The sequence below is a fragment of the Aptenodytes patagonicus genome, chromosome 17, assembly GCF_965638725.1.
Source record: "Aptenodytes patagonicus chromosome 17, bAptPat1.pri.cur, whole genome shotgun sequence".
Lineage (NCBI taxonomy): Eukaryota > Metazoa > Chordata > Aves > Sphenisciformes > Spheniscidae > Aptenodytes > Aptenodytes patagonicus.
The window spans coordinates 11,704,440-11,718,605 of NC_134965.1; the positions used below are offsets into that span (position 1 = coordinate 11,704,440).

General features: G+C 46.7%; 2 protein-coding genes across 6 annotated transcripts in view; both read right to left on the reverse strand.

Annotated features, from left to right (window-relative positions):
* SYNRG (synergin gamma) overlaps nt 1-350 on the reverse strand; it is a 44,157-nt gene extending 43,807 nt beyond the window's left edge. For all 5 annotated transcript variants that reach the window (XM_076354681.1, XM_076354680.1, XM_076354679.1 and 2 more), the window contains exon 1: nt 265-350. In XM_076354681.1, the coding sequence (XP_076210796.1) occupies nt 265-350 (86 nt within the window). The remainder of the gene's footprint in view (nt 1-264) is intronic.
* A 1,016-nt stretch (nt 351-1,366) lies between these two features.
* Nucleotides 1,367-10,069, reverse strand: DDX52 (DExD-box helicase 52). Its single transcript, XM_076354441.1, has 15 exons — nt 9,968-10,069; nt 9,539-9,779; nt 9,069-9,199; nt 8,687-8,872; nt 8,253-8,396; nt 7,486-7,597; nt 7,109-7,181; nt 6,753-6,956; nt 6,299-6,389; nt 5,630-5,752; nt 5,248-5,398; nt 4,789-4,864; nt 3,863-3,934; nt 3,129-3,221; nt 1,367-2,559 (listed from the first exon to the last, which is right to left on the reverse strand). The coding sequence occupies exons 1-15, from the start codon at nt 10,052-10,054 to the stop codon at nt 2,472-2,474; spliced, it is 1,872 nt and encodes a 623-aa protein (XP_076210556.1). The 5' UTR covers nt 10,055-10,069; the 3' UTR covers nt 1,367-2,471.
* Nucleotides 10,070-14,166: the final 4,097 nt, after the last annotated feature.

Sequence of the window (14,166 nt, forward strand, 5' to 3'; positions counted from 1 at the left end):
CCCTCACCTCTGCCCCCTTCATCGCCCACCAGCTCCCCCCATCTCTGCCCCCCCGCGTCCCCCTCAGCCCCCCATCGCCCGCCTGCGCCGCCCAGTCTCTTCCCCCGCACCCTCCCATCTCTACCCCATCTGTCCTCCTCCTCCTCTCCACACGCCCCCCCCCTCACCCCTCACCTGCGGCCCCACGCCCCCGCCGGCCGCAGCCCTCCAGCCCCGCTCCCCCGCCCGGCCCGGCCACCCCCACCGTCCTCCGCCACCACCGACCTGGCGGCCCCCGCTCCGCCGCCGCCGCCTGCGCCGCCCGCCGCCCCGCCGGCGCCCCCCGCGCCGGGTCCTGGCCGCAGCGCCATCTTCCCGCTCCGGCCCCGGCAGCGGCTGTCAGCTGAGCGGCGGCGGCTTCCGGGGCCGGGCCCAGCCGCGGCCCGCCCACGGCCAGGCCCCACGGCCGCGGCCCGGCCCCACAGGAGCGGCCGCGGCGGGAAAACGCACCCGGGCGGCCGAGGACGTGCGTCGGGGCGACGCCGGCCTGAGGGGGGAGAGGGGCCCTGCCTTCTCTTCAAGAACGCTTTTAAAATCGGGGCTGTGTGTTGGCGAAGTCAGGTTCAGGCACCTAAACCCCAATCTCTTTTCCGTGAAAAAGTGCCGCCCTTCCATCCAAACGTCAAGGGGCCGCGGGGATACCTTCCCCAGGGCTGACCCGAAGCCCAGCTGCAGCTCTCCCCCACAGCTGCTGGACACGCCCCTGCTGAGGCCACTGGAAATACTACTTTATTATATGGTAACCGTGCCAGTCAAAAACCTCAGAAGTACGGTAAAATAAGCGCTCCTGATGAGGCGCGGTATGATTTACGAGGTACGTCATACAGCTGTGCAGAAGCAGCTCCTCTCTCTTCCGTAAGGTCAGCCGAGGCTTGCTAAAATACACGACAAAGCGTGGAATTTCTGGAGTTGTTCTTTACCCTCGGGCAAAGAGGGTGGTCAGTAGGACAGCTTTTCAGCACTTCACAGGGCAGTAATTCCTGGCAAAGGCCACTGCTTAAACTTCTCGATAAGCTACTGCTCGGTGTTAGAAATCACATTAAAATCAAACCCAGCCTGAGAGAAATTTTAAAACTAAATCCCTCAGAAAGAGAACTGTGGCATTATGTTCCAGCAGAATTAGAAACGCACCCTACTATGCAAGGCAAAGATGCTCACGATCAAAAGCTGTTTTTTCTCCTGCTATCGCTACTGGAATAAGTGCATCTATTCTATGTATTAGCAGTGCCTTTAAAGGTGAATACTGGTAATTTCTTACTCAAATCAAACATATTCCACAGCGTGTCATCAATATCTTGCAGCAGGCAGCTTGGTATTTACCAGAATATATTTATCAGGATATTTTTATTAAATTATACAGGCAAATTTGTTCACAGATGTCAAAATGAAGACATTATTTCCTATATAATCCAAATATAAGATGCAATTCCGCAAGCAAAGCAAAAATAACTCAGCTTCAGTCTAGCTCAGGAATAAGCAAAACAAGATGCAGAGCGTCTTACACAGGTTCTCACAAAACTTCACAGTCGTCACTTGGGCAGAGCAATTAACAGCGCTCTGCTGTAAATGAGTTACACAGACCCGGGACCCATTTCCAAATTGGATTAAGTATGACAAAGCAAGACGACAATCCTGTACAGGATTATAGTTGCAAAGGAGAAGCCATTCCTGCATTACCGGAATTCTGACACAGCCACGGTGGCTGGAGAACGCACTTACCCGATGAGGAGGTGGAAAATGCATGGGGCCTGGCCTTTTTTGGGTTAACAGGCCAAGGAACAATGCCTGCAGACTTGTTCCATCAAGGCTGTATAGACAGGCGGGTCTCTGTATTAGAATCTTTCACGACCTTGTTTATTCTGTTTCGAGGCTTAAATATGAAACATAACAAAATTACTAGAGTTTACAGACATGTAAAGTATGTTATTTCAAAATTATTTTATAGAAGAAAAAAAGTAGGAGGAGCAAGGCTTTACTTTCACATACAATACAAGTGGGTTTGTTTTGGTTTTTTAAAGTGTCCAGAGAAGTCTTTGACAGCTGCAAAGTAAGCTTTGTGTGTTTTCTGCCACTGAATCTTCTGGAAGTCTGACAGACATATTAGGGATAACCTGAACACAGAACTGACAGTATTTCCAAGGAGTAATACAAAACTGCGTGATAGTGACACAAACAGATGTTATTTTTGAACTATTGTGCAGAAACACAAGGCATTTACTGCAAGAGCACACTCTTCAGCTTCTATAAGAAGCATTCAGGAATCCTCTACTGGTAATTTCAGTAGAGACTCTCTCACATGTAAACATCCAACCTCATGCAGAAGGAAACATAAGAAATACTTTGCTCCCTTCCCTTTTGCCGCTATCTTCGTTCTTTTGTTCTTCAGTATGGACACAGGTGTCAGCCCCAGCTCACGAGTAGTCTGTTGCTATTCAGCTTTTTGAAGCAGTCTGTAATTTACTGCCATTTTTATCTTCTTTAACTTTCTTTTTTTCCTTAATATTTTCCTTTGTGGTTTTCCTACAAGAAACACATTGGAGACCAAGGCACCTGAACATAATATATGAAGTATAGAGCAGCGACACAGACATTAGTTGTTTTATAATGTATTAGTGCAGCTGAACATAAATCCTTCAGTAGCAACACTCCAAAGCATGGGTAATGCTGTTCTTCATGACCACTTCTACTATACCAAACTGCTACATGCCAATCTTCCGTGAGCTCTAGTCATTACAACTTAAGATCTCCCTCTTGTATTAATATTCCATGCATCAAAAACAAAGCCAGCCCTTTGCCAGAAGAGGAGCAGATAGGTTCTGTCAAGTGATAGCTAGTCTGAAGTCTGGCTCTAAGGCCAGTGGTTTAAACTCAGCTTGCTATCACCTGATACGTGGCACCATGTGAGGCAAACTGATGGCATTAATCCAATTTCCAGTAGACAGATATAGACACTAAAACTTCACCATCACTAAAATCCTTATGACTGGGTGGTCCATCCAAGTAAGTTATCGGTTATTTTGGAGGAAGCTTGCTGGGCCTTTTCTGGATAAACAGCTTCTCTTACCTCCTCTTGAGAAAAACCTACTTACGTTTTTCTTTTGGCTTTTTTTAAGAAGCACTGAGGGGTGGTACAAATGGATTCTCTTGTCAATGGTTTCTTAATTAGTTTCTTCTTCTGTTTGCTGAGAACGACATTTAGTGAAGAAGGATTAAATTACTTTAAAGGGCAAAATTAATATCTAAAGTAAATAAATAATGAAAACCTTTACTGGTTGTTAGGGATTTATGGGTCTGAATATATTTTCAGTGTTGTTTATTCCAAGATCAGTTCAGCCACGTTGTCTCCAACCTTTATTTTAATATACGTCTAATATATATATATAAAAAAGGATTTCTAGTTTTAGAAACTATTAGAAGTTATGAAAAAGCGTGAAAAGAAGCACTAATTAAAAAAATATTTATCTATACATATACATACACCCCTATAGCAGTTTTCTAAAGGTAATTCAAAAGAGTAAAGGCCTTACTTTCATGTATCAGAAGCCCAGTGCATGAGTACGGGCCTAGGAAGTCTAAAGCAGATTTCAGGGAACTCACAGAAAAATAGTTAACTCCAGGAAAACCGTAAGTCGAGAATTCTTTTTGTTTCCATTTTTGTCTGGGTAAAAAACCGCCACAACCGCCCTGTCTAAAATTCCTTTTGCAGCTAAACTGCAACTCTATTGCAAACCATTAGATCTTTTGTGACCCTTGTACACCCAGCACCGCACGTGCAGGCTTTTAAAATGGGAAGCAAACTGGTGAAGTATTCAAATGAACGTACCTTTGCAGTTTGGGAAAGTGTTTTATGTAGTCTGGCACAGGACAGCCAGCTCGCTGAATAACATTGGCTATACTGGAAAGGAGAGGAGGGAAGAGATTAACTCTGGCAGCGAGTGCTTGGACAATAGATAAGCTTCTTCTGTGGAAAACAGCAATCCCTCACAACTGGCTGTTTTGTTGTTGGTTTTTTGGTTTGTTGTGCTTTTTTAAAGCAAGAAATAAAGACACAAAAGCAAGTTTGAAGTAAGGTGAGGAAGAAACAACGACATGAAAGGCTTACATGAAACTAATGACTCCATTTGGATAGTTTAAGCAAATTGAAACTCCAGGTGAGTACAATCTTCAAGGAGATGAAGAAAAAGCAATAAGCCAAAACAGAGAATCGTACCAAGTGATTTTGGACACAAGCAAGTTAAAAAAATGGATTAAAAAAAAAAACCCTAAAGTACAGCATGAGGTAGTCATACTTACTACATGGCAAATGATTCAGGAAAACCAGAACAAGAGCAAAGTTAGTTGTAAAGACTGTTGAACCTGCCCTTTAGCGAGGTTCAAGTCAGAATAACTGAGTTTCACTGAAAGGTGCTACCAAGTAAGCCATCACGTTGTCGTTACTGGCAACATGACTGAAAGAAGTGAAAGGATGCTAGTTTCTCTCTTGCTGCGTTAGTGAAAGGCTTCAAAAAGAAACCTTAACATTGAAATCTTCTCAGTCTTCCCATACTGTGGTAGCACCTTGCAGCTCCACTATGTTAATACAGAGTTTTCTCTCTCTATTTTTAAGAGCTTTTTACAGCAGTGCGGGGTTTCCAGAGCATGGCAATACTGTGCTTATGAGGTGCGTGGTACCAGACACAACCATAGGGTTCAGTAGTACACTATACAAAACACAAAAAACATTTTCGTTCTATCATGTTTCCAATTTACCTCCGTAATAAAGGTTTATCATCTTCTGTAAAGAAAGTTACTGCTTTTCCTGTGTGCCCTGCTCTTCCAGTACGACCTGTCAAACACAAATTTTGCAGAGAGTAGGGATTTTACTTTAAATATCTCCCTTTATTCTATTCCTCTTCACAGCCCCAGCCTCCTGATGCATGTTAGTATACTAAGCGTACTACCAAGCAGCCGATCCCCAAAGATTGTTCCTAATGAATGAAAGCACAGGTATGTCTGAAGCGTCAAAATATTTAAGGTTCATAGAAGACTGACAAAAAGTAACGCAGTTTTACTGAAAGCTGAGCCCAGATATAAACTGGATCAAGCGATGTAGAAGCCAGGGCTGCAGCAACAGAGGAGGCCTGGTTTCAGGATTTTTGCTCATGCACAAGAGCATCTACATTAGAGATCTAGGAAATGAGATAAAGAACATAATTTGTGAACACTCACCTATCCTGTGGATGTATTCCACTGCACTCGTTGGCAAATCATAATTAATGACCATATTCACTCCTTTGAAGTCAATCCCTCGAGCTAGTAAGGCTGAGCAGATGAGCACCCAGATCTTCCCAGCTCTGAAACTGTGTACTACATTATCTCTCTAGGAAAAGAAAAGAAAAAGAAAGGTACTTGGAAATGGCCTAATTAGCAATTTGAGAAAGGAGGTGAACTTGTTTCCTGAAAGTTGACACGATGTTAATGAATATAACTAAACCTCTAAACAAAAACCTGCAGTAATTTACTGTCAAAGTTACCTGAAGTTGCCTTAGAAAGCAAGGTAAAAGCAAGAGTGTTGTAAAGTCGTTCATGAAAAGAGATTATATCCTCCTACCTGTTGCTGAGTTTTGTCTGCATGGATGACATCCACGTTGATGCCTTCATAAATAAGTTCATGGAAAAGCTCTTTAGCCCTCTCAATAGACTGTACAAAAACAAGGACCGGAGGAGCAAAACCCTGCAAAAGAATAAGCTTGTCTAAGGTTCGAGTCCTTTTCTTACCATTATTGGTTGCAGACACTGAGCTACTGAAGAGACTTAACCAGCCCTCGTATTTTACATCTTAGAGGATGGGGGTTGTTTTGGGTTTTTTTTCCCCGACTAGCAAAATCTTTGGGAGTCAGAACTAAGCAAGTTCAGCTCCACTGCCTTTGATGGAATGGTTCCTAACTTAAGCATCAGGCTGCATTTTAATCCACAGAAATGAACAGATTTTTTTTTTTTTCCTCCACCCAGCGTGAAGAACCCACTCACACTGCCAAGTAAATTAAACAGACTGTTAATACAAACTGCTCCTAAGCAAGACTCAAATATATAACCAGGAACAGGGAACACTCTCAGTTTTGATAGGTAGGGTACTTACTCTTCCTCTTGTACAGCAGATTTGGACAATGGTTTAACATGTGTCACAGAGAAGTCTTTGCCCTAGGAAATTATGAGTCTCTGACAGAACACACAGCTCAGTTCAGAAGTAAGCAGAACATGCTCAGCCTCTCCAAAATACCTTTTTAACAAGCTCTCTCATTGCCGTTAGTTTTCCTGTCTCAGATCCAACAAACAACAGCTCTTGTTCTACTGTCTCTGCTGCAGAGTTTCTGAAACCAGAAATCCAACAGAAGCGTGCTACCATTAGGGTTTACTTATAAACACTAGAAACCATAAAATATTACCTGGTGAGTGAGAAATATTGCACAACAAACTTATTTCACCAGTACACGCTTCTAAGAATAATCTGTATTTGATGATAAAGTAACGGGTAAAGGAAAACAACACCTTCCCCAACACGTGAGAAAGATCTGTATGCCTACGCAATTTTTTCTGGAGACAAACAACCTGCAGTACTGAGACTAACAACAGAGACATACAACCAAGCAGACTGATGATGCAAAGAAAGCAAATAATTTGCCCAGGAAAGGAAAAAAAAAGATGAGAGAGTCAGGGTGCAACTGCACACCTACCTTGCTCCAACAGACACCAGAACAACACTGTCAAGGTTGAGTTTACACCACTCCTCTACATCGTGCGCAAAGGTTGCGCTGAACAAGGCTCTTCTCACCACGTGGGAGGTGCACGCCAGGAAGATGGAGGCCAGCTGATCTCGAAACCCCGACTTCCCGTCTTCAAACAGCTTGTCTGACTCATCCACCACCAGCCACTCCACACTAGGAACAGAGAGGTTTTCCTTTCAGTAAGAGTCACTTGTGGAGAAGGCAAAAGTTCTAACAGACCATCACAGATGCAAGGACGATGCACGCATCCGCTTTTCAGCGGCAAAGCTAGCAGCAAAGCCAGATTTGATAAAGATTCTCAGTACCTGGTCAAGTCTATTGCTGGAGGATCTTGTTTCAGCAAATAAATGAGCCTGTTTGGAGTAGTAACTAGTATATCTATAGGGGGAGGGAAAAAAAAAAGCAAACCATCAAAAAAGACACAAAATAAACCTGACTAACAGAGCCCTGAGAAACAAGTTCCAATCCAGTCTGCCAGAGGTACAATTTAACAGGGTCCACTGTCAGGCTCACTTCCTATTTCTTCCATGCCAGCTACTTTTTTTTTTTTTTAGTGTTGAGCAATAGATTGCACGTCTTGAGCGGTATTAACCGATCTCTTTTAAACCACACGGGCCAGAAGAGAAAAGTCAGTGACATTTTTTAAATTTTCAGGAGCACTTCAAGTAGTTAAAGCAATTACCAAATTTCTTAGAAGACTTGGGCCCAAACTTCTTTGCTGCTTCAGCTGCCTTGTGGATCATATGTATTCTGAAGCCTGTCCCCTCAGCCAACTTCACCAGCTCCCGATGTGTCTGAAAAGGCAGCAACAGGGATTAAATTTTCAAACCAATCTGATTAGCTTTTCTGACCAGAAAAACTGGAGGCAATTCCTAAGTTACAGTTTCAAACATTACCCCGACTTCAGTGTTGAGGAGAAAGCTGTCTAGTCTTCTTAGCATAATAAAAATGCAGCTTTCTAACACATATTACTCACTCGGAAGTTCTCACAGGTCTGGCTACCGTATTTTGACTCTAACGATGTGGCTCCCATAAGCCCCCTCTCCTATTTGAATAAAAACGGAACTCTGCCTGAAGTTGCAATTTTTATTTCAGTTTAATAACAAAGCTTCAATATGAAGTTATTTGTTGAAATTCTGTGTTTGGGACAAACAGATAAAACTCTTGTAGCAATCTCAAATATGAAGGTAGGTATTAAGAGCACCTAAGCATTGGGCAGTTTTAAAATATGATCAAAGAATCTTGGTTATCTTATCATCTAGGTTAGACTGAGATGCTAGATATGTAGCTATTTCACAGAAGACAAAAGGCACATTTAAATTAGCTTTTTCTGATATCTGAGGGTAATAAAGGAAAAGAAATATTTACTAAGCTGCTATTTTACTGATTCAGAGTGAAAACTTTGAAGTACGTCAATATGACAACAACCCCTCTGCCCTCAACACACACCTGGCTAGCAAGTTCTCGGGTAGGCGATATGATCAGCGCTCTGAATCCTTTGTTCCTAGGTTGTTTCAGATGTGTCAAGAGAGGAATACAAAATGCCAGCGTTTTTCCAGACCCAGTAGGAGCTGAAGCTAGAAGTTCCCGACCCTGTAAGAAAAAACAAGAAGGGTGTTATATTTTACTAGGAAAAAAAAAAAAGCGGAAAAACAACACCCACCCAAAAATCACATTCACGTAAATATTAATGCTATAGGCTACCCCAAAATACATTAGTAAAAACACAGACCAAGAATATCGTAACAGCTAAGTTTTGAACTCTGATGCAGTTGATGTATCTCTAAAGCCACGCAACTAACCACTGCCGTGACGCTGCAGAGAGGCCGCTCTCCCAACTTTGCCATGTTCCCTGTAATAAAATGCAGTACCAGAAAACTTACATGAAGCATGACGGGAATAGCCTGCATCTGGATTGGTGTTGGGACCTGGAAGCCAGCCGCTCGAATATTCTCCATGATTTTAGGGTGGATTTTGTATTCCTTTTGAAGTTGATCGAATGTGGCAATTGGGTCAGGAAGATCTGTTCCTTGAACATTAATCTTGTGTTGATTTCTGAAGCGGTTTATCTAAAACGCAAAAGACAAACCTTTCTTTCTTTGACAGCATAAAACTAAACATATATGGATTCAGCTTCTGGTTATTTTCCCCACACTCAGTCACCCTCCTCCCAAGAGAAATTACCAGAAATGAACCTCAATTTTCAGATGAAACACCCACAGAAACCCAGTTATCTGTTGCTACATTAGAATTCTGTGGTCCCACCTTTTCTCTTCTCAAGCGTTCGAGTTTTTCTGCAGTAGGTTTTTTGTCTTTCGCATCTTCGAATTTTGCTTCCAGGGAGGACATCCACTTTATTCCATTATTTTCTGACAGCTCTGGCATTGATGCTGCTTCTGGAAGTTTCAAAAAAATTGAGATTTCCAGTAGTAAAATTCAATCAAAAATTATTTGGTAAAAAAGGTCACCTCAAAACCTTTTTTCTCTCATTCTCGCTGAAGTTAGCGAAGACTCCAGAAGGATGGCAACCACATCCTCGTGCCTTAACACTGAATCTTGGCCCAATTATTTTATCAGCTCTGACAGAGGCCGGCCAAAGAACTCAGGAGCCTCTTTTTTCCCCTGGTAAAATGACCTACAGTACCTGCAGATTTGAAGTGAACTGAAACAAGCAAGAAGCAGGAACTACATCAGAGCATTCTGTCTGGGACACGCGTACGTATATATATAAATACCTCGCGTTTTTTTCTTTTTCCTTTTCCCTCCGCTGCTTTCTACGGTTCTTCTTCTCTTTCCTGCCATCTCTCCGTCGTTATTCCCTGCTCCGTCCTCCTGCTGCTGGTCTCCACCCTTTGCCTCCTCTCCAGCCCCTGCGAGCCCCCAGCCTTCCTCGGCAGACCCCGGAGGGGCTCCCTCCTTGCGCCCGAAGAAGTCGAGGCTCTCCAGCGGGACGCTGCCGCCGCTCCCCTTTATCACCTGGGGGAGAGAGCAGGGAATGCGGCGAGGCGCCCCCGGCCAGACCCCAGCGCCTCCCCGACCGCCTGGCGCAGGGCCGCGGGTAGGCCCGGGGGGTCCGCCGCGCGGAAGGGACGGGGCCCGGGGACCCGCGTGGCGGAAGGGACGGGGCCCAGACCCCTCCCAGCCTCCCCCCGCTGCCGCCGCACCCCGAAGCGCCGCGCATCTTGCCCGAAGCGCCGCACGTCGAAGCGGGCACCGGCACCCAGCCGCCGAAACAGCTCTTGGGCCTCCATGCCGCCGCACCCCCTCAAGGCGCCCCCGGAAGTAGCGAGCACTTCCGGGAGCGCGGAGGCGGGGCCGAGCACGTGCCTGGCCGGGTATCACGGCAACCACTCCGCGGGGCGTCATGGCGCCGCGCTGCCATGGCAACCGCGCCGTTAGGCTCCGCCGGGCCGCGTTCCGCTGTAGGCCGCACCGGGCCCGGGGCACCCGGGAGAAGCCACCCCCGTCGGGGGGCACGGCCTTCCCCACAGCCCGAGGGCGGAAAGCAGCGACCCCTTCCCCGCTGCAGAGGCCGGCCACAGCCCCGAGGGGGGGGAGCTCCGGGCCGGCAGTGTGGCTGTGGATCCCTCCCGGCCGGCCCCTTCCAGACCCCCCGAACGGGGGGTCTGGAAGGGGCCGGCCGGGAGGGACCCACAGCAGGGTGGTGTTTGCTGATGCCCTGTTTCCTTTATTTTTATTTTTATTTTTTAATTTTTAATCATCTGCGTGAGGTCTGAACGCATCAGAACTCTCGAATCCGGCATATGAGCCGTAAAACTGTTCTACATCTTTATAGGCCGATGGCAGCGTTTTGTCCTTTTGTGTATTCCTGATGGCAAGTTAATTGCGCTGACTGCTTCAGCTGTTTTTAAGGAAGGGCTCAGCTGAATAAGGGGACAAAAGCTTTTGTGGGAAGTTTTTGTTCACACATGTCTGTGCTTTGGTGATTTACAGTATCATTAGCTGGTCTCGAAGGACTGACCTCTCTTCTATCCATCACAGCGCCAGCAAGTAGGGATTATCAGCTCCGCTGGGCGCAACCACTCTGCCTCTTGGAGATGTAAACTTAGGTCCTAGATATTTCGGCGGAGGCAAAACGGTGGCTTGTTAGCACTTTTCTTTGCCTGGATCATCCCTTGTTTTATATTCTCTTCGTGGATTGACGGGGAAGTCCCTTTGTGATCTGCGACAAGTGGCCCTGCCTTTCCCCGTGAAAGCAGAGGAATGTTCTCTCTCGGTTCGGTTCAAGCCTATTTTGTCAAAAAATACTTGGGGCTCAACCCTGCACCACCCTCCTGATTTTAAGACCCACGTCGACAGAGCATTTCAGCGTGCGTTTGACATGAAACCGGTTAGCAGTCCCAGTGACACCTAAATTAAAGTCAGGAATGTTCCCAGTTAATTTGTTTAATCCTCGATTTCCACTGATACAATCCGGCATCACAACTGTGCTTGAAGAAAGAAGCACTAGAGGCAATGGCAGGAGCAACCGAGCAACTGGCTCAGCTGCTCAGGGCAATCAAGAAACTTTGCATAGATTAAGATCAGAATTTATATAATTCATGTATTTATTCATTATGATAAACTGTGAGACCCAATAGTACAGGTAAGTCTCCTAGTACTCTGTATCAGATCAAACAATACAGATATTTTTCCTGGTGTTCTTGAAGTAAAACAAACAGAAATCCAATTAAGCAACAAGCAGCATTACAAAAACTATTTTATGTGATAAAAGTCTCAAGGGCTAAACGTTTTTACATTGCCGAAGTCCAAGAGCCCTAAAAGATACTGGCAACGGCTGTTCCTTCTGTAACATTCACTACTTTAATTACAAACTTTGAGATGAAAAATTGCATAAACGCGATCCTCCCCGCAGCCCCGATCTGCCTGATTTATAGCCCTTTTTCTTTGCCAACCTTTTGACTTCCCGGCAGACGGGTGGAAGCAGCCGCATGGAGACCTGGGTGGGTGCAGAGCACCACGATGCTGACGCTTCCCTCGTTTGCGTCCCCGAGCTGAGCCGTTGCCGATGGCGTATTTACAGCGAATGAAGCCAGTGCGGGGAGAGAGACTCGATGCCGCGTCCTTCGGGCCGTTCCTGGGCTGAGGCTCTTGCTTTTCCGCTGGGAAAAGTGACTAATGGTTGCTGTGAGAGGACGGGGAAGAATGTGGAGGCATTTGTGTAACAAAGAACTATAAATCATCTCCAATATCCATCACTCACCAAGAGATGCTGTCAACAGATTCAAGAGTGAGGAGAGGGGAAATATTCTCTTCGTTGGTCGACTGGGAAATCCCTTTGTGGTTGGAGTAAGGAGCTCTGCTCCCGAGGCGGCAGCACTGGGTGCCAGGCGGGCAGAAAGCCGTGCGCCAGGAGCGAGGGACCCTCCGGCAGGAGCAGCCCCCGGCAGCACGCTCCCATCTTCCAGCACGTGCGGCCCCGGGGGCCGAGCTGCCTTACGCCGAAGTCGATCTGCCCTGGAGCGGTTGGAGGGGCCAGCGCCGGGACTCGGGCTGCGATGGGTCACGTCGTGTGTCCGGGGTGAAAGGGAGAAGTCGGTGAAATACAAAAATGGAGCAGCTTAAGTTAATGCAAATCAAAAGCGCTCTTGTCATGGCGTCGGGTTTAGCTTTGCTAAACGATTGATGCTGCTCTATCAATTACTCGGCGCTAATTGCCAAGTCAGCGCTGACACCAGATGACCAGCGAGGCCTTTGCAGGGTACGCGTGGTGCAGGAGCACAGGCCGTTCAGCTCAGCCCAGCCACGGACGCGGTGATTAATGCTCCAGCAGCCTGATGTAACCTGGGAAATCCTGTTTTATTAGCAGTGCTCGCCAGGCTGGATCTCGATTCCACAAAAGTCAGCTCAAAACTGCACCTGACCTCCAAAACTGATCCCGTATCCGGATCGGCTGGAGCTGATTTCACTCTTTTTTCTGTGTTGCTCCTGCTTTGCTGAGCAAAGTGACCTAAAGCCTCCCAGAGAAGGACCCCTCTCAGGTGCACGCTGCAGAAACCCCACAAGGCAAAGGATGACTTGCTTTGTTCCCTATAATTGATCCAAACCAGTAAAGAGAAAGCAAAGTGCCTCCTGCCAGGGTGTTCTCACTCCATCTGCACCGCAGCAAACAGGAGACAGCTGCCTGTGCCAGCTAAGGGGGGCACCGACAGCCCCCCCAGCCACAGTCACGCTCGGGCGGGGTGAACGCGGTATTTATTGGGCCGGCTCGTGGTCTTTATATTAAACCCCCTGCACCTGCTCGTACGTGCCTGGGAACACGGCGCTTCCGACGCACCGGGGCTGGCATAAAATTATAGCAGAGGAGGGTAAGCGCTAGCCTCGTTCTGCCTGGAGCTGCTGGCAGGACGCCCGCGGGCTGGACTGGGACGTGGGGGAGAGCCCAGGCTGTGTGGTTTTCCCCTTTCATTTGTTATTTTTGCAGACAGTCCCTGGGATCGCAGCAGGTACAGGCAGGTGGTTGATAGCAGGGTACACTCCCGACCCCGAAGCAGCCCCCCCCATCCCACAGGGGTGCTCAGGGGACTTCTGCGACGGTGTAGAAGCAGCCCAGGTGAGATGCGTCGGTCAGGTCGTTGGGCCATGCCCAACACGTAGGACCGAAATAAAAACCCGTAAGATCGCAAAGCAAATCTGGTGAGCAAGTTTATTTCATCACGTGCACAATCAGGTCAGAGATGCTTACCTGTCGCCGTGAGCTCCCCTCCTGAAGAAAGCCAGCTAAGGCCACTGTCTTGTGTGTGCGTGCGCGCATTTGTTTAGCAGGTGTAAGACAGGAATTACAGGACAGCGCTTGTCAGCGGAACTTTTGCATATCTGCTCCCCACGTCCCACTGTCCTGCTACATTATCGTCACTAATATGCACATAACAGTCAATTAGCCTAGCTGAGTGCACTCATGACCTCTGATCCCTGCTGTGTCCCCCAATCCATTAACAGGCCCTCATCCTTTAGCTCTCGGTATGAATTGATGTAGCATCCATTCTCTTTCGGCAAAGAAACATGCTTCCTCATTCATCTGTCCATTTCCACTTTCTGTTCCTTTGTCCTCCCCTTCTGTTCCCTGTGTTGCTAACCTGGTCACAACTTCTTGACCCCACGTCCTTGTCCCTCCCAAGGGTGTCGTAATCCCAACCACTACCAAAAAACTTTTACTTTTTTTTCCTTTACCCACATCTTATTTAGCAAAAATGGTTTCCAGCAGTGTGGGAGCTTTGATCCCCTATTCAAGAAATCCTTGCAATGTTTTTTTAAAGACTTTCTTTCTAAGGCAAATGAATTCTTCATAAAGGGGGAAATGGTGTGCTGGTTGGTCTCTGTTCATCTGAGGAAGACAAATGAT